Source organism: Pempheris klunzingeri, chromosome 16 (genome assembly GCF_042242105.1).
Source record: "Pempheris klunzingeri isolate RE-2024b chromosome 16, fPemKlu1.hap1, whole genome shotgun sequence".
In the NCBI taxonomy this organism is placed as follows: domain Eukaryota; kingdom Metazoa; phylum Chordata; class Actinopteri; order Acropomatiformes; family Pempheridae; genus Pempheris; species Pempheris klunzingeri.
This window is the reverse complement of record NC_092027.1, coordinates 13,803,874-13,822,352: the sequence shown is the minus strand read 5'-3', so window position 1 is coordinate 13,822,352 and position 18,479 is coordinate 13,803,874. Positions and strand designations below refer to the sequence as shown.

Here is an 18,479-nt window from a genome sequence, read left to right as displayed (position 1 = left end):
TCCACGTCTCCCAGCCAGGCCCCTCCCACTCACAGTGCCAACTCTTACTCCTCCTCTCATCCCATGCACAGCACACCCAATACACCCAAGATGCCTAAATCACCCAAATCTCCCAAACACAGCATGGAATACCCACCCAGCAACCGTGAACCCTTGTCTGGGAGGCACTCCTCACCAGGCCGTCACTCCTCACCAGGCCGTCACTCCTCACCAGGCCGTCACTCCTCACCAGGCCGTCATTCCTCACCAGGCCGCCACCCCTCACCAGGCCGTCACTCCTCACCAGGCCGCCACCCCTCACCAGGTCATCACCCTTCACCAGGCCGTCATCCCTCACCAGGCCGCCACCCCTCACCAGCTCTTCACCCTTCACCAGGCCGCCACCCCTCACCAGGCCGTCATCCCTCACCTGGTAGCCACCCATCACCCATTCGTCACTCTGTGCCTGGGCCCTACTCTTCCCCCACCTTCCACCCCCCCCCCTCTCCCTCCCAGTACAAATGCATGCCCATCTTCTCCTCCTCCCCACCTCAGTTACGCAGGCCCAGAGGTCGATCACAGGCTCCCGGCTCAGAGTACTTTGGGACTGGGAGGGAGTACCCGAGCGGGCACCTTCGTCCGTCCCCCTCCTCCCCTCACCTCACCCAGCCTCCTCCATCACCGTCCAGGGTGAAGTACGGCTCGGTCAGCACCCGATCCCTGCCACCACTCTCCTGACCAGGCCTCCACCCAACGTGGCGTCCATACATTCAAGCGCACAAACATCTGTCATAATCTAATCTCTCCAACAATCTGTACATCGTGGCTCTAACTCATTTGTATTTTATGGATCATTCATCCATTCATCTGTCATCCATCCTTGCACCCTGCCTCCCCACTTTTATACCCAGAGGACGAGCACACCACCTGGTCGTAGTTCATGGAGCCAGAAAACTTGAACTCGGACAACTCTGCATACACCACACTCTCCCAAACTCAGACATGGATGCACCAAAATGCACACATAAAACCCTGCATGGTCACTGCAGCCAAACATTCACACCTTCATGTAAATAGCAACCTCTCAAAGCTCAGGTTACTGCTCACACAAGCACAAAATGAACCACTACATGCGAACACGCTCTCCTAGCATGGTGCCAACGTCAGCAACTGCTGAGGATATAGTTGATAAAGGTTTCTTAGAGGATTACTACACTAGACTTAATGTTATCAATGGTTTATATAAATCTTTTGCTATTCATTGTGTACGATTATTTCATATTTTCACAGGCTTTTTTTGTATGTTTTTCATGTTTCTAATCCTCAATAAATAGATATTACAACAAAGTGTGCGGTACTGGTGTTCTAAAGACGGAGAGAGCTTAGTGGAACAAAGCAAACAAAGACTACAAGAGACAGCAAGGCCAGGAGAAGAGACAAGATTTTCCTCTAGTGCTGCCAAGCTGCATGTTAAAAAATATGAGGGACTCTGCCTCCTCCAAGAGGACACAGCAAACACTACAACGTGATAATGGTTTACCATTATTAAATGTAAGAAAATATATTTGGGGAAATACCATAAATCCTATTTTTCTCTCTTTCTCCTCTCTCTGAGGAGGTGTGTTGGTGTCCATGTTTGGTTGACTGCTGAGCCTCAGCCAAAAGTAGGAACAAAGATTCAAAGTAAAGTTGATAGTAAAGTAAGTAATTTAGATTAAGGCACGTAAATTTGTCGGAAACTGTACGTGTTTCGTTTGCAGTGGCATTAAAGTGTGTAAAACCAGACCAGCATCCAAACTGATCATGACATTAGCAGGTCAGTTTTTAAGTTGTTTAATGATGATAGCAGAATGAGCATGTGTCTGCTCACTAGTTGGCAATCTAGTTCTTACAGAGAGTAGTAATGAGTAATTTTGTATAAAACAATACAAAGTAACATCATTATGAACAAATATAACCGATAATGACATTTTTAAATATTGGTGTAGTTTGTGTAAATTATTATTATTATTTTGGATTAGGAAAAAGCTGCAACTTATTAACTGAGTTGATGTTGTTTTTTTCATTGTGCAACAGACAGAATATTTTTTCATCCAGATGGTGGGAAGAGTCTTTGAAGATTTTGAAAATATCATCAGAGCAGCATCAAATGTTGTTAGGTGACCCTGAGGGCCCCTATCATGAAACCAAACATATAAAATAGGAATTTTTTTCTTTTTATGTTCTGATTATGTTGTTTTACTGAGCAGACATACGTGCTGTAGAAGAAAAAATTAAGTTCAGTTGGACTTTGAAACCTGACAGATGAAACAGGCTCACCAACTGATACTGATTAAACAGGAATTAATTAATTCGGTCAGTATTCACCCAGTTCAGACATAGAATGGAGAGAACCTGTTATTCCCTTTGAAACACTTTATATGCTGCGAGTATCTCCTGCATATTGTTACTGTATTATTCATAATATGAAGGGTAGTGCTTCTATCCTCTTTGGTGTTGAGGATGTGACTCTGCTCATCTCTGGCAGCAGTCATTCCTGTTTCTTTAGGCCATTCAAATTAAACACAGTAGATATTTTCCACAGTGTGACCTCCTCCACGGTGGTTAACAGCTGTCGGCTGCAGTGGCTCAGCTCCTTTTCTGCCCAGCTTTTTCCTGGATGAAAAACACCTTCTCATTCCAGGTGGATCAGGTGAAGGTGAAGTCGTCCATCCTAAAGTATTTTATTCATTAGAAGTAGGCTGTGTTGATATGAAAAGAGTAATTGACAGGTTTTAAAGTGGAGTGTCTGTATCTCTCAGTGACACCTGGCGCCTCTGAAGAGCTCTCCTGTCCTGCTCCACCTGCAGGGTGCTCACAGTGTGTCCTCAGTGTGTCCTCAGTTGTCAGTGTGGTTTTTTTTTAGCTATTTAACACATTGAGAAATGCCCATTCATTCCTTCTACAAGGGCACAGACGAAGACAGCGGTCTTTATAACGTTTCATTTTGGAGTGACCCTGAAACTGAAAAGGCTCTTTCTTGGAAATATAATTAAATTTTTCTGAAAACCATGTCTCTACATTGTGCATGAAAGAACATATAAATGTCAAAATTAAAATTCAATATTTTACATAAAATGTAGCTGCATTAAAAGAAATGACACATATCGGTGTGTCTATAGATGATCCAGCCCTCCTTTAAATCCACTTACTCCCATGTGATGGAGGAAATCAGAATAAATTTAGCAACATTGATGCGTGTGGTACAACACCCAAATAAGGAAGGGGGCTAAACTTTTGATAGAACTTACAGACTGACTTAACACCAGCTGAAAATTTTGTTTTTGCTGACCTCCAGTGGTTTAACATCCTCACCTTGCAGCAGTGATGTGGAAGTGTACTCCAGGGTGTCTCAGTACACTGTGACATCAGTGTTGGGTGTGATTACAGATGCAACAGACCACGCCATGCTCACGTAAAATAGTTGAAAAACGTCTTTTAAAAGATGAAAATGATCTACGGAGCTGCTTTTACTGCCCTGACTTCTTCAGTAGGTCATACCAGAGGATGGTGGTTTGAAACTGAGCAAAAATACAGAAGGTAACTCATTCTTGCTGCTTTTTGGGCTACTCTGAGATCATCTCTACTTCATACCCAAACCTCATCCCAGACATTTTTTTTGCTGTTATTAAATATCCAACACTGCAGTATCTGTCTGCAAACTCTGGTACTGTTATCTGAACAGAGTGTATGTTTGGGGGTCAGTCTAGTGATGACTTTTCTTGTGACTTGATTTGAGTGCAGGGAGTAACTATACAGTCTCACTATACAGATTTTGCCCAAAGAGGTCAGTTGTTACAGATCACAGGCAGGTGTAGAGGCATTACAGTCTGCTTGAACAAAGACGTCTTTAAAATAACCTCTCAGGTTTGGTCTGCATGTCTCGCAGACAAGGCTGATGAAATATTTAGGACATGGGGGAAATCAGCCACAAAAATGTCCATGAAAAATGCAGTTAGTGCCTAAAAGTTTGATTGTGAAAATATTACGATCTATAAGTGAGAGTGCGGAGTTTCATATAATGCTCACAGGTCCTTTTGTGACCGACTGAGCAGAGAGATCAGCACACACACACACACACACACACACACACACACACACACACACACACATACACAAATCAGCATTTCATACAAAGAAACACAACCTTACGCATGCTCTTTGGAAAAATACCAGTTTTCCTATACACTCTCCACTTATCTATGTGTGTGTGTGTTTGGTTGTGTAGGTCCTGTATAAACCACTGAGAGGCAGTGTTGCCTCACAGACAGGCATGCACTTCAACTTTAGATACACATAAGACCCACTGGCTCTTTGAAACCGCTGATCTGCATCTTCATTAGCATTCAGTCTGTGTCGACTGAGGGAATGTGTGCTGATTCAACATGATGCTGTGATAATTGATATTGTTATCATGTAGATATCTGGATGATCTCTGATGATCTCAGGTGTATTAAAAGCTTTGCAGGGGAAGAGATGAGAGCTGGGATAGTACACAGGTGTGTGTGTGTGTGTGTGTGTGTGTGTGTGCAGGATGGATAGTATGTGATCTGCAGTTAATGCTGGGCTGATGAGATGATATGTCTGCATACTGTTGTGATTATTTTGTGTGTGTACTGTGTGCTAGCCATGTTGTGGGGACATAAATCTGTTCACAGAATCACGCTGTGAGGACTGGATTACCAGTCCCCATAAAATAAATCATTAAATATTAGGGTGAAGAGCTGGTTTAGGGTTAAGACGAGTTTGGTTATTGTTAGGATGATGGTTTCCAGGAAATGAATGTAAGTCAATGCAATGTCCTTCAAAATGATTGAAACACGACTGTGTGTGTGTGTGTGTGTGTGAATTACTTAAGTGTACTGCATGTTGGCAGCTTCATTACTGCCTCTTTAAGTAAATCTATGAGGTATTTTTGCTGACCAAAAACAGATGTAATTTTCTCTCAGTTGCTCCCACTCTGCCCTCCCTCTAGTCTATAATATACCCCCACACTCCACCCCCCTCCTCACCCCACCCCTCCCCAAACACACATACACACACTCTCTACACAGCACACACAGGTCTCCTGAGATGCCTCATAGAGGATGAAGGTTTTCATAATTAGTGGAATACCCACACAGTGCAGTAATTTGACTTCATTTTCACACAAAACCCAATTTGATTTTTAATCATTTTTGACGAAGCTTTGAAAATGAACTATAATGATCCATAGAATCGGGATATTCTGAAAATGAGTTAATGTATCTATTGTTCATCCTCAATTGATGCATACATTCTATATTTGTATATATGGTTTTCAACTTGTAAAATCATGCTTTTTAATGTATTTCATACTCCACTATATTAAGAGACCCCCTACTGTCTTGCTCCCTCTTTGTACTGTTGCTTTTGTGTCCGCTGCTCTGTGTGAGTCAGGCTAAATGGCTTTCTATTCAGGAGTGAGAAATGTCATCACTTTGGGTATGTGCGTGGGAGTGTGCAAGAGAAGAGCTTTTTGAGAAACGACACCATAAAGGGTCACTTCACCCAAATCACAAAAGAGATACCTTCCCACTTACCCATACTGCTGTCTAGTCATGCCCGTAGTTTTGGTTTTATTTGTCTGGATTTGTTCAAATGTCATTTTTTGATGCTTTTGATGTGAGCCATAGACATGATAGGGGAGTTGAAAAGCAAAGGGAGACGGATCAACACATCATTGGTTTTTGATATTTTCATACCAAACCCGCCTGCACACACGGATAATGTCAGAGATTAATCTGTTCCCTGAGTGTCAAAGGTCAGACAGGAAGAGAAGTTAATTCCTCTCAATGTCACCTCTTCCCGCACTTCTTCTCTTCCCCTCATCCTTCTCCTTCTCTTCTGCTTCTCCTCCTTTTTCACCTGCGGTAGCATCCCTCTTTCTTTACCGCCCACCTCCAGCCTCCTCCCTTGGCTTACATATTGATTTACTCAATATCCCGTGGTCACATTCTTGCCGTGAAGGTTTCCGGCTGAAAACCGCTGACATTTACCGCCAAGTCACAACACGGCTCATTTAAACTCTGCAGAACAGCACACTTATACAGTACATGCTGATGCTGTGACCGTTAAAGGATGATTGCAGGCATTTTGGCAACAATTTACCACTTTGCTATATCCGAGAAGACTGAGTCAAAGGCCGGAGTGTATTTTCAATTTTTGATTTTTTATCCCAAATTTCTCCCTTATCTTGTTCGCTATTCCCATGCCAATACCTTTCCATTCCTTCTTTTGGTCCTTGTTACCATGGAGATGTCTCAGCTTCAGGGTGGGCTTTAATTGAGGGGAAAAGTGAGAGACAGACAGAGACAATAAAAGGTAATGAACAAGACCGCCTTTGTAAGGTCAAATAAGTAGAGGCACGCACACACACACACACACACACACACACACACACACACACAACATAAAACATATCTGAAGGCAGGATAGAGACACCTGTGGAGAGGAAGGTGGGGACCCAAAGGCTGCACCCTGCTCTCACCCAGTGGTGCTGGAAGGAAGGAACCCAAATTTACCAACATGGGTGGGGGGTGTCACACACACCAGAGATACACACATGAACACACACACACGCTCATGAGGCTCAGGTGTGCACATTTCAGGAGGGGCTCGCCACAGCAGGACCACCGGCAGTGAGGCTTAGAGGGATGTGTGGTGACAGTCGAGCATGTGAAATTCAAAGCAGAGTTCTCGTCTCATTTAGTCCCCAAAATGCCTTCTATTGGATTAAATTAGAATAAACAGCGTACTTACAAACGTCTATAGTTAGTGTCTTGCTTACTTTCCATCAAGCAGTGGAAGCTCGTGGAAAAAAATTTACTATATGTACGTAATTTAAGGATTTGAGTCACTCGATTTTTCACTCAGAAACAGAAACAAATCATTATGCAACACATGACTGAGTCAGAACAATCGTTTCATGAGTGACTGTTATAAACTTCAAATGTCACTCAGGCGCCTCTATTTGCAGACTGTGATTGTACTCAGGCTAATGAAAACAACATAATGTTCTCTTTCTGGTGAAAAGATTAGTTCATTCTATTCCTCATGTTAATTGACTTGAGAGCTTATATAAACACTTTATAATATCATGGCCGACTGATACTGAAGTCAGTGTGAAATTGCATTATCATTCTCTCATTTCCCTCCTTTCTCCCGTCACTGTAGCCGTATGACTAGCTTTGTGACTGAGGGAGTTAATGTGTTCAAGAGCCAGCTGTCCCTCAAATAACACACTCAATAATTCATATTGCAAGGAACACACCACGCACACAAACACATACGTACTGATCTCTCTCCCTCTCCCTCTTTGTGTGTGTGTTGAGGTGCAGGTCAGTTCAACACTCTTTGAGTAAACACGGCGAGGAAGTGGCATCATAAGTGCTGACCAGTCTTGGGCAGAGAGTCTTTGCTTGCTAAGGAGGCAATAAAAGTGTGTGTGTGTGTGTGTGTGTGTGTGAGTGAAAGAGAGAGATAGAGGCAGTCGCAGTGTGTGTGGAAAGCAATAGGAGATAGGCTGTGTGCGTTGCTGTGTGTGATTATGTCTGCGTGTGTGTCTTTACTAATGGAAATCAGATCTCTCATGTGTTGAGCCAGCAGAAGTAGAGCAGTAGATCCATCATGTCAGATTGCGGTCAAACTCTCAGGCCGACCTTCACTCACACACTCCAAGTAATTTCCCCAAAACGTTTAGATCCATCCAAAACTTGGCAAGCTCTTTAATTAGCGAATGCAAATGCTTTTAGGGATCAGATATTAGACAGTTTGACAGATAAGGAAACGAGTGGGGTTACAGTGGGAGCACTTAAATCAGCACTAATTTTGCAAACTTGTGTGTTTTCCACTGAGTGGTAACTTCAGTGGGCCTCCACATCAGGGCTTGCTCGAGCATGTTGTCTTTAAATTGCTTCTTGCTCCCACTGGTTAACAGCTCGTTCACTTTTTTTTATGGGTTTTGGTTCTATTAGATTCTCAAGTCTTGTCAGAGCAAGTCTGAAATCACGTCCTAGTCGAGACAAAAGTCATTATAGGAAGATTTCAAATAAGTTGCAAGTCTTTCAGGCCATTTGTTTTCTTTCAGAACTAAGATAATCGACCCGTTTGATCAAATTAATTGATTGTTTTTTAAACAAAGATACAAAAAACCTTCTGGTTCCAACCTCTGAAATCTGAAGTGAATATTTGGGATTTGGACAGTTGGTCAGAAGAAAACAAACATTTTTAAAATTTCAGCTTGGGTTCTGGATACTTGATGATGACTGTTACCCTATTTTTTGACATTTTGTAGATCAAATGATGAATGAATTTAAAAAGAAAATATGAAAGTAATTGTTAGTTGCAGCCTTTGCTGAGACCAAGTCTTCTCAATGGATAGGCTTAATATTTTAGATATTCAAGGTGTTTGGTTATGCAAGGCCCGCTCGACACAACCCCGAGTCCCAACAAAGCGAGAATGTTGCTCTGTAATTACCTTAGCTGGGGTTTAAAACGGATCTAATCCTGTGTTGTCTGGGCCAAAGTCACATGATCCCCTCAACCCCACCTCTTCAGTGTCTGTGATTTTAATTGCACCTGTGGTTTAGTCTGAACCTACAGACGTTTAACTTAAACCTGCTCCAGATGTGGTTTGACTGAGATTTACTGTCATAAAGGTCAGTGAGAATTATATCATTTAATAGTTTCAAGTTTCAAACCTTTTACTATGTATGTTCTCTTGAAGGCAATGCTATAATCAAGTGTCAAACTTATAGAGCTAATAATAATACAATAATACAAATACAATTTATTTTGGGTGCCAGAATTACTGATTATCTGATACCATAACAACCACTTGTTAATTAATGCAAGTCCAGTGCCTACAGGGCGGACATGAGGTTCCCAGGACACTCCTGCACTGGGCGGCTCAGACATCCGGTTTAGCTGCAGTTTACCAAACCTGAAGGCCCAGTGAATTTTGGCCTTACAACCCTGACAGCGGTGTTTAGCACTACAGTGGGGGTAAGCCAGCGGTTCCTGTCTGGCAAATGATATCAAAGCACATTTATTCATCTGTCTACACATGGGGTCATTTAGTTCATTGGGTGGATTATGCAAAACTGGCTAACCTACTGGTCTTTTACCTCACGCAAGCACACATATACACGCACGCACACCAGGCTGGAGTTCATCGTCTTCTCTCTCTGCTCTGCTGCTTTAACAGCCAGCGACCCCCCCCCCCCCACACACACACACACACACACACACACACACACACACACACACACCCTCCCCTCTTTTCTCTGCTCTCCTCTCGTCCACCCCCACAAGAGCTTGATGATGTGCAGGCTCCACAGAGCAGGACTTTCAAACGATATCATTACCATTTCAAAGAACCTGCTGCTGTCTTATGGACCTACAAGCGGTGGCATGTTATATAGAGCAGGACGCTGTTTGCCACAAACTGAATCACCACCTCACATCTTTTTTATCTAAATGACAACCAGCCACTGCATGTTACGCATTTCCGAGTCTGCCGGTTGTGTGTATCAATTAGGCACTGATGCTGTGTGTGTATCTATCTGCAGTTGTTGCAGGGCTTCCTGTTAGGCATCACTGGCACTTGTCAGTATTTCAAACAAAAGCCTTGTTGTTGCTGCTGTCAGTTACAAGGCAGATATAGAGCAGAGGCCTCCGAGGACGCATTTACGTTAAACAAGAGTCGAACACTTTGGAGGACATGATTCTGATTTGATTATTTATTGCTACAGAAGGCAAGGAGGGGTCCACACAATGCGGGAGGGAATCTGTCAGCCCCCCTGCTTGAGGCTTTCTCATTTAAATACTGCTGTACACAGACACACGCACACAGACTTAAGCGCCCAGCGGTTCCTGCTGCAACATTAATGTCCTCATTTATCCTCTTATGCACAAATGTCAACCTTTGTCAGCCTCCATCCATGCCTCTCCCCGTTCGTTGCCCTCCACACCTTCACCAACTCGTCTCCCACCCTGCTTGTTTCTACTCTTTTGTATTTGCTTCCATGCCTTCTACCCCATTCATTCCTTCACCCCTACCTACATACACTCTCCCTCCTCGGTCTGTATTCCCCTCACTCTTTCACTCTGCAGCTCATTGTATCCAGCTCACCCCCTCCTCCCCTTATCCTGCATAGATATTGCACATTTCTCCACAATATCTCCCTCTGTCCTGTTTTGTTTTATCGTCTTTTTTCCCCCCTTTCTCTGCTTGGGGATCCTCTCGTGACATCATCACTCCTACAGTTACCATGGTTTCGGGGTGAGGGACTGTAATAACTATTTGGATCAAACAGACTGTTGTTGGTGCTGTTGTATCTCACACAAAAAAGTAGAGGGACTCAAGACATTCAAAGGAATTACTCTTTATTACAGGATCCAAACATAGTTTGCGGGTTTAGGTGAAAATGTCACATGGGTGCATGTGTGTGTGAGTGTGTCTGGTCAGGTCAGCGTTAATGATGGCTCTGTGTGAATGAACAAGCCTTCATCGTAGAGGTCTTCATCCAGGTCACCATCCTCTTCGGTGAAGTAGGTCGGGAAAGGAGGGTTTAGCAGGGTGGAGCTCCTTGTTGGCAGTATGGTATCTCTTACCTGGAACACACACACACACTTATGAGAATACTAAGTGCTGGTTTGTAGCTGCCAACAGGTTTGAGGATTGTTATTCATTTCTCAAGCAAAAATGCCACAAATTTGAATTTTCTGGCTTCTCAAATGAATAAAATCAGATTTATTGCTTTTCTGTGTTTTATTTCATCCCAACTAGAATACCTTTGGGTTTTGGACTGTAGCAAACAAGGTCTTTGGAAACCTCACCGTGGGCACAGAAAAATGAGTTAGACATTTGCCATTTTCTAAAAAGTTTTGGATTTCACAACTCCAGGAGTGTTTGTTGTGAACCGCACTTGTCCTTATGGCAGTAGCCACAGGTGTCAACGAATAAAGCAAGACTGAAATCTTAGGGATTTCAAGCTCAATTTTAACCAGTCATTAACAATATTGAGGGAAATATTAATACAACAATAATACAAGTTAAACTTTGTTGGAGCAAATAAAACCAGTGTTTGTTCAGTGTTCCCACACGAATCATATCCATCCACTCAACATTTTCCCCCTGGTCATACACACCACTGGCTCTACACAAGTCCCCCCCCATCTCCGGAGTCAGTGAATCACTGGGCTGAATGATTGAAAAAAAAAAAACACACAATCTACAGTTTAAGCAATGAAAATTATTACTATTTGCAGACTTAGCCTTAATTTTTGATCAATAAAGCGTAGCTCATTTACATTGGGACATGCAGGCTGCGCAGACTAATAAAACCCCCCAATAATTAACAAACATTATTAACCTGCATGTGTTCCCTTTAGGGTAATATAATCTGAAGTGGATCCAGGTGTGTGTGTGTGTTTGTGTTTGTGTGTAAGATAGCTGAGCTGGGGGAAATGCAATGCACATTTGTATTCATTATCGCTTGTCTGCAAAACAAATAATAGGCTGTGTGTGTGTGTGTGTCCACGCACACACACAACATGCTGAGTATGGAGATGGATGCTGTGGATATTACTAACATCACTGAAGCACTCTCATTCTCACACAGAAAGACACACAAAGAGATGCATGCACAGGCACACACACTGCTGAACCAGCACAGTGTCAATGAAGATAGATCATACTGTCTTGCAGGTGTGGCGGTGTTTTACAGGTGCAAGGTCACCCGTCTTGTTGAGAACACTAAGCATGCTGGGGCTGACCTTCGACTTACCACCTCACTCCGACTGTGTGTGTGTGCGTGATCATTTTTACCTTTACTAAGCAGTTCCTGTGGCCGGGGACAGAGCCGTTAACATACAGCACATTATACTTGGTATTGACCCTCCATATCTGAAGGGGAGAGACACAGAGAGCAGGTAGATGAGAGAATATTGAACTGAAATTTCAGTCAAGGACAAATAAGTTCAAAGCCCCATGTGTATATGCGCGCGCGCGTGTGTGTGTGTGTGTGTGTGTGTGTGTGTGTGTGTGTGTCCTTGTGAGTGTGTGTACCTTCAGTCCATATGCTGAGATGTAGACGTTGCCCATCCTGCCGGGCATCTTTTTCCCTTTGAAAACCTTGGCTGCATCCTAAACAGAGATGATTAACGACATACACGCTCACATTACTGGATTATGGGAAGCCAACTGTTCATGTCTGGCATGGGTGAGAATATTACACGGTACATATATGTGTGTGTGTGTGTGTGTGTGTGTGTGTGTGTGTGTGTGTGTGTGTGTGTGTGTGTGTGTGTGTGTGTGTGTGTGTGTGTGTGTGTGTGTGTGTGTGTGTGTGTGTGTGTGTGTGTGTGTGTGTGTGTGTGTGTGTGTGTGTGCGTGCGTGTCTTACTCCAGGTCCAGAAGCTCCTGGTCTGCGATGAGTTTTTGTTTGGCCGTGGGAGGCTGGCTGACCTTTGAACCCCCATCGCTTCATTACGCCTTGAAAACCCTTACCAATGCTGCACACAAACACACGAAAGTGACACTGAAAATGTCTGCGCACTCATACTTTCAGGTTACATGTGCATTGACTTGCTGCCTCAGAGGATAATGATGCAGAAAGAGACGTTTGCCCTTTCTTGCAAAATTAATAACTGATATATTTTCAAAATGTGATGCTGGAGAAGTAAGAAGTAGGAATGGAAGCCAAGAGGAGACAATGCCAGCAAGGAGGGAACGCTGGCAAAGCAGAACTTACGATTTGGCTGTGACGTCCACGTATTGGCCTGGTCGGAAATGTGCTGCATACAGGGGAGTGCCTGAACACACCACAAACACAATTACCTTAGAAAGTTCGCAATGAACTTTCCAAAAACATAAGCTATTAAAATCCAGTGTTTGACACGGACAGCTTTGAGAATGAGTATTGCTTCAATCATAAACCAACCATACCTGGCTTGATGATGGCATTGTCGGAGACCTTAAATGTGGTGACTTTCTGTTTTGGGGGCACTCCTGCATTCCTGAACATCTCCATATCCTTTTCAGACCTCTGTCAGTCAGAGTGATGGAAAAAAACAAAAATAATAATGAAAAGATTAAAATTAAAGTGGTGAAACAAGTACAAGCAGTGAGCAGCAGTTGGACTTTGGCATTTTAAAATTAACCGTGGGCCTGTTCTGACTGTACGGCAGCCAAACACACACGCAGGCATACGCACGCACACTTGGCAGTGACTGTCTCTGACATTTGCTTTCACTCGGCTAGCTCTCATCTCAGCCCCTCCAGTCACGCTAAACACTCTCTCTCCCCTTCTGTTGACTGAGAATCAGCCTGCCAAAGCTTCACACTCCGACAAACTCCGTCTTTGACTGGAGAGTCGTGTGGCTGTGTGAGAGGGATTCAAAACAACTTCGTATTTGGAGAGTGAAACCCTGACACCGACCCATCGGGCTTCTATCGACGCTCAGTGAATAAATTAAACTTTGATTTATGCATCCTTGTTCTTTTGTTTTTCACCACATGAAGACGGACTCACACAACATTTAAAAAAGAAGAAATTCCCCCCCATACATACTAAGAGAGGATCTTCTTAAAAACTACTTCTTTAAAAGAGAAGCTTTAAGTCAGAGTGTTGCTGTCTATCACCTCAGGTTTCTGTGTTCGTTATGGAGTTCTGGCAGAGGCAACGATGGGACCTTAAGAGTTAATTACGATCATGAAATGACACTTTTCAAAAGTGTGCCTGTCATTATTAGCGGGACATAGCAGCGACAAAATCTTTTGGATATCATTTATTTAGACACAAAATGAAATCTAGTCATGGTTAGCAAGTGAATATAATTTCCTGGCTATTGCTTTGTATTTACATATGATCTTAGAACTGGGGGGCCTGATGTGAGCTCAATGCCACAGGGAAATGACACAATTCAGTTGTGTTTCCATAAAACTGTCGTGCTGATTTGATTTTTGTTTGTATGATTATGAAATGTAGCCAGAACTACAATGAGCAAAAATGTGTTACAGGCCGGCGAGTTTTGGCTGCTATTAAAAACATAGCGGCCGGTATGATAAGATATGATATTCTCTTAAATAAGTCATTAGTTACAGCTCTATCAGTGATCCATGTAATTACTATTAAATGCTACTTGTCTAAGTTGTTGAGATTTTTTTCAGATGGCCTGTTTAACTATAATTTATTTTTCAAGGTACATTACATTTCTTTGTAGCCAAAATCATGATGTTACAATGTTTTCACTGCCCAGAAATTTCAAAACCAAGTGAATTCCTTCTTCTTTTTTTTTTTTAAATTGAGTAATGTTGCCAATTTCTATAAAATAAATAAGCACACAATAATCAAATTACCTTTCTGTGCCATGACAGCTGCTGAGAATAATCCAATCTTTTCCACTCCACTGCAAAACAGTTTATTTTGCCTAAAGCAAGACTATGTGACTTTTGGGAAAGGAAAAAAAAAAAGACTTTTCCTCTTACAAATGAAAAGGTGAATTCAGAAGCAATTAAATGCACCGTTGCTGAATTTGATACATTCAAGGGTTTTGCTTCTACAGCGTTTGATATGCTATTATAAAACTATCGTTTATAGCTGCTTTAAAGCAAACTGAGCCTGTAAAACTGGACCAAGTGACAGCTAGTAGAATGCGCCAGCAAGAGCACTTACCAGACATTTTTTATGAATCGTCATAAAATCAACACATCCAATCTCACGGCTAAAATATAAACCTGACCTCAAAAGAAAGTGTTTTTTATAATACCAACAGATATTTCTTACATGGAATGGTGATACGTTTTTCCCTCCTACCAAGAGGGCGGTGCTGTGTCCATCATATTCTTCTTTGGACAGGTACTTTATTACATGGCAGTCCTGCACCTGAAAAAACAACAACAGGCTGGATTAACAATTGTCATCATCTGCAGTTTTTACTGAGCCACCTGTTTCCTCCAGACTTCCAACATAGACAAATGTGCAATTGCATGAAAGTCCCTTGTGTAAAATGCAATGCAATTTTGCAATACACGATTCGTTGTAAGGAAAAGAGGAAAAAAGTGCTTTTTCTTTTCACTGCATTATGACATACTTTCAGTTTCACTTTGGATTAAACGTGTACCAGAGTGCCAAAGTGGTGGGAGTACTTTCACCTTGAGAAAGTAAATGTTCTGCTTTTCATCTAGCACAGACTGTTCCTGTATCAGCTGAAAGGACAAAAATGACTGTGAAAGTGAATCAGCAGGTGGGGATACAAACTGCTTTATAGCCTTGAATCTGATATTAAGTGGGGGTGATAACATTTAAAAATCATCGGACTGTTAACGCTGACATTTTGCTGAAACTGAAATAGGAGTTTGTTATGCCTACCTACTACAGTATGTCATTACCAATAAAGACTAGAGTCAGCACACATGGCTGCGGTTTGCTTTCAATTTACTTGACTGACACATTAGTCGATGAGATTTAAACGTGATCTGAATAAACCTGACATCAAATATCTGCTGTTTACACCGTGCTGTAAGGGAGGAGTCGCTTGCTAAGGATCAATGAGACATTTTGAGTGCACAATCAAAGCCTGCAGGTGAGATGAAACTGTGTTCAATATTTGCTACTCTTCAACCACACTCCACAGAACAATCCATTTCATTTGAATTCTTTTCTCACCTACTGGTCAACTCATTATGGATGACAATCACAAACACACATTATAATTCCTCAAGAATGCCCGCTGCTGTTTTGATGCAGAGTTGAGGCACAGCGGAAAAATGCGACAGGCGCGTGTGTCTCTGTGGTACCTGTAACATGGTGACTACATGTCTTTCTCCTGTTTTTGTCCAGATTGGACCCATTCCCAACTTCACGGCCACTAACCCAACTCTTCGACTACCTGAGAAGAGGAACAATTGAAAAAAAAAAATCAGATAAAGTGTGTGCGAAAAGGAAGGGGGCTCATGAGGTGTGGAGCTCTCTCTCTCTCTCTCTCAACACCTACCCTCCGTCCACTCGTGTCGCTCCCAGGGCTCATCTTTGAGTGGGTTGAGCTTTTCAGCTGTTAGTCTCTTGTATTCCTCTGCCGTGCTCCTCCTCATGTACTCCTGGTTCTCCTCTGTGAGGTGTTCATCGAACCATGTTGTTGTCTTTACTGTCCTGACACAACCCACCAAATGAGAAGGACTGCAAAAAATAAATAAATAAATCAGGGAACCAGGTGTGGTTATTTACCAAGAACATCATGACTTATGTCCAGACTCAGACTAATAAAGGCCGGACTCATTCTAACAGCTGTGTTCAATCAATACAATACAATTTACAACAAACAGAGATGAGCAAGTAATTCTCATATTTGAGAGGATGACGAAACCTTGGCACTGAATGAATTAACGGACATCTTCATGAGTCAAATAAATTACACGATTAGCTAAATTATTGCTCCTTGTTTTTGAAAGGATCATCAATCCAGCTCTAATTTACGTATTCACTTTGTTACCTACAATGAAATACGCTTTGATGCTTCAGATCTCATGCTACTCTGTCATTTTAGTAGACTAAGTTGAACAGATATTATAATTTATCAATCTGCTGCATCAGATCGCGGTTCAATCACTGCAGTGTCCTTGCCGATGAGTAACAAGACATTCACAGTTTGGGCATTTTAAGTGCATAAATGTCACTGCTTAATGATGAGTCATACATAGACATTTTTTTAGAGAAGTTACACAGAACTAAATGAACCCTGGTGCCCACGCCTGCTTGCAGATGCCAATCAACACATTACTCGTTAATTACTGAACATTATCAATGTTGTCCTCTGTTACAGTCTCCACGTGAATCATTTAGTAAACTTTCAATGTTTCCATACATTTTCATACACGGTTAAAATGTCCAAGTGAACCTTTAAGCTAAGCCAAACAATAAAAACAAAAATCTACAGAAACCTTCAGCTCCATGCTGCTAACGAACTTCAGTTACATTAACACAACTAGCCAGTTAGCATTAGCCACCTTTCAGCTGCTGCTCGGAGAGAAATGAGGCGAGTTCCCCGCTGAAAAAGAAGCCGACAGCTCCACGACGCCATTGCACACTTTAATCTAAACACTTACACATGAATATAAAAGAAAACTATACACAAACTAGAAGGACGTGGGGTCGCGCAACCTATGTGTAACCATGCCTTCGTTTTCAGACTGTTGTAAATGTCACCCTGCCTACTTCCGGTACGTGACCAAAATAATTCCGCAGCACTGAAGGCTCAAGTCAAAGGTTCCGCACAGCCAATTATTATTTAGCACAACTTGCTGATCTATCAAACATAAAACCCACAAACCGATTAAAATCAATATCATAATTATATGCTTATATTAAAACTTGCTGTTGATGTCTTGATACAAATAAAGTTCATTCGTGACCTTGGAATCACCACCTGACAAAACCATTTCACCTTAGGGTCCATTTAGTAGTTCTGGAGCTTTCAAGCATGTTTCGGGATCTTCTTCAACAGATGGAGTTTGCTCAGTCGTTTAAATTTCCATTCTTAAGGACTATTAAATGCACAAAAAGAATATGAAACCATGATAAAAACAAATAAGCACAATAATAAGCAAATAAGATCCTTTTTGACAGTCTCCTGAATTATAATATATGTGTAACATATGAAACTGATTTGTTTTCATTATGTATTATCATTATTATTATTAGTAGTAGTAGTATTACCTCATTGTCTCCTTTAATTACATAACAGTTACAACTTTATAAATGATATTGGGGTTTTAATAGAACAGATAGGACAGACTAGAAAATACTGTATGATTTTTACTTATTTTAAGTGGTTTCTCCCAGCCTTTATACAACTGATCCTCTCAGCAAAACTCTTTTGATGTTGGTGGTCTCTGAAACCGATGACAGGAGGCTCATGTGCTGAATATTGATCTGACCGTCAGAGACTGAGGCACGTATGGAGTGTAGTCTCAGGACAGCCCAACTTTCTTTCTAATTAAGTATATGGAGATTAGTGAAATAATTAAGTCTTGCATTTTAATGTCTGTCTGGGAGACGCAGAAAGGGTGAAAGAGAGATGTTGTGGAAGAAGGTGTCTGTGAGCTGACAAAGTGTAGAGGAAATGTGAGGTAGTTTTGTGAAGAGCTGGTTCATTCAACAAGGCAGGGCTATCCATGAGAGAGACAGGGAGAGAGACGTGTGATATCTAACCTCAGTAGCAGTCTGCATAGAGGCTACAAATAGTTTGCATATTCAGTGGTAAACAGACAGACAGAAGCTCACTGGGCAGAGAAAAATAAATCACCTAACAGCTAAGGCTGCCAGCTGGTCTTTCTTTGTTATTCTAGATTAAACCTCTACATTGATTGTCTGAATAAACACACACACACACAGTTGTTTTTGTCACTTAGGATATTCCATTGTTTCTCCTTCATCCCT

The 18,479-nt window shown here is 42.0% G+C and overlaps 1 protein-coding gene across 1 annotated transcript; it reads right to left on the bottom strand.

Moving 5' to 3' along the window:
* Positions 1-10,404: 10,404 nt before the first annotated feature.
* mrpl3 (mitochondrial ribosomal protein L3) lies at positions 10,405-17,246 on the bottom strand. The gene is made up of 10 exons (XM_070846423.1): positions 17,048-17,246; positions 16,039-16,220; positions 15,842-15,933; positions 14,829-14,927; positions 12,989-13,088; positions 12,795-12,855; positions 12,447-12,555; positions 12,110-12,187; positions 11,870-11,947; positions 10,405-10,653 (listed from the first exon to the last, which is right to left on the bottom strand). Exons 1-10 carry the CDS (start codon positions 17,119-17,121, stop codon positions 10,504-10,506), a joined length of 1,023 nt encoding a protein of 340 aa, XP_070702524.1. The 5' UTR covers positions 17,122-17,246; the 3' UTR covers positions 10,405-10,503.
* Between the last annotated feature and the right edge of the window lie 1,233 nt (positions 17,247-18,479).

What these genes read in the sequence shown, in the direction of transcription:
- mrpl3 (XM_070846423.1), bottom strand. Translation starts at nt 17,121, where the DNA reads ATGGCGTCGTGGAGCTGTCGGCTTCTTTTTCAGCGGGGAACTCGCCTC. An exon ending in ATGTAGTCACCATGTTACAG is followed by an intron (nt 14,928 to 15,841) that starts GTACCACAGAGA and finishes TTGTTTTTTCAG; the next exon opens with GTGCAGGACTGCCATGTAAT. An exon ending in CAATGCCATCATCAAGCCAG is followed by an intron (nt 12,856 to 12,988) that starts GTATGGTTGGTT and finishes TGGTGTGTTCAG; the next exon opens with GCACTCCCCTGTATGCAGCA.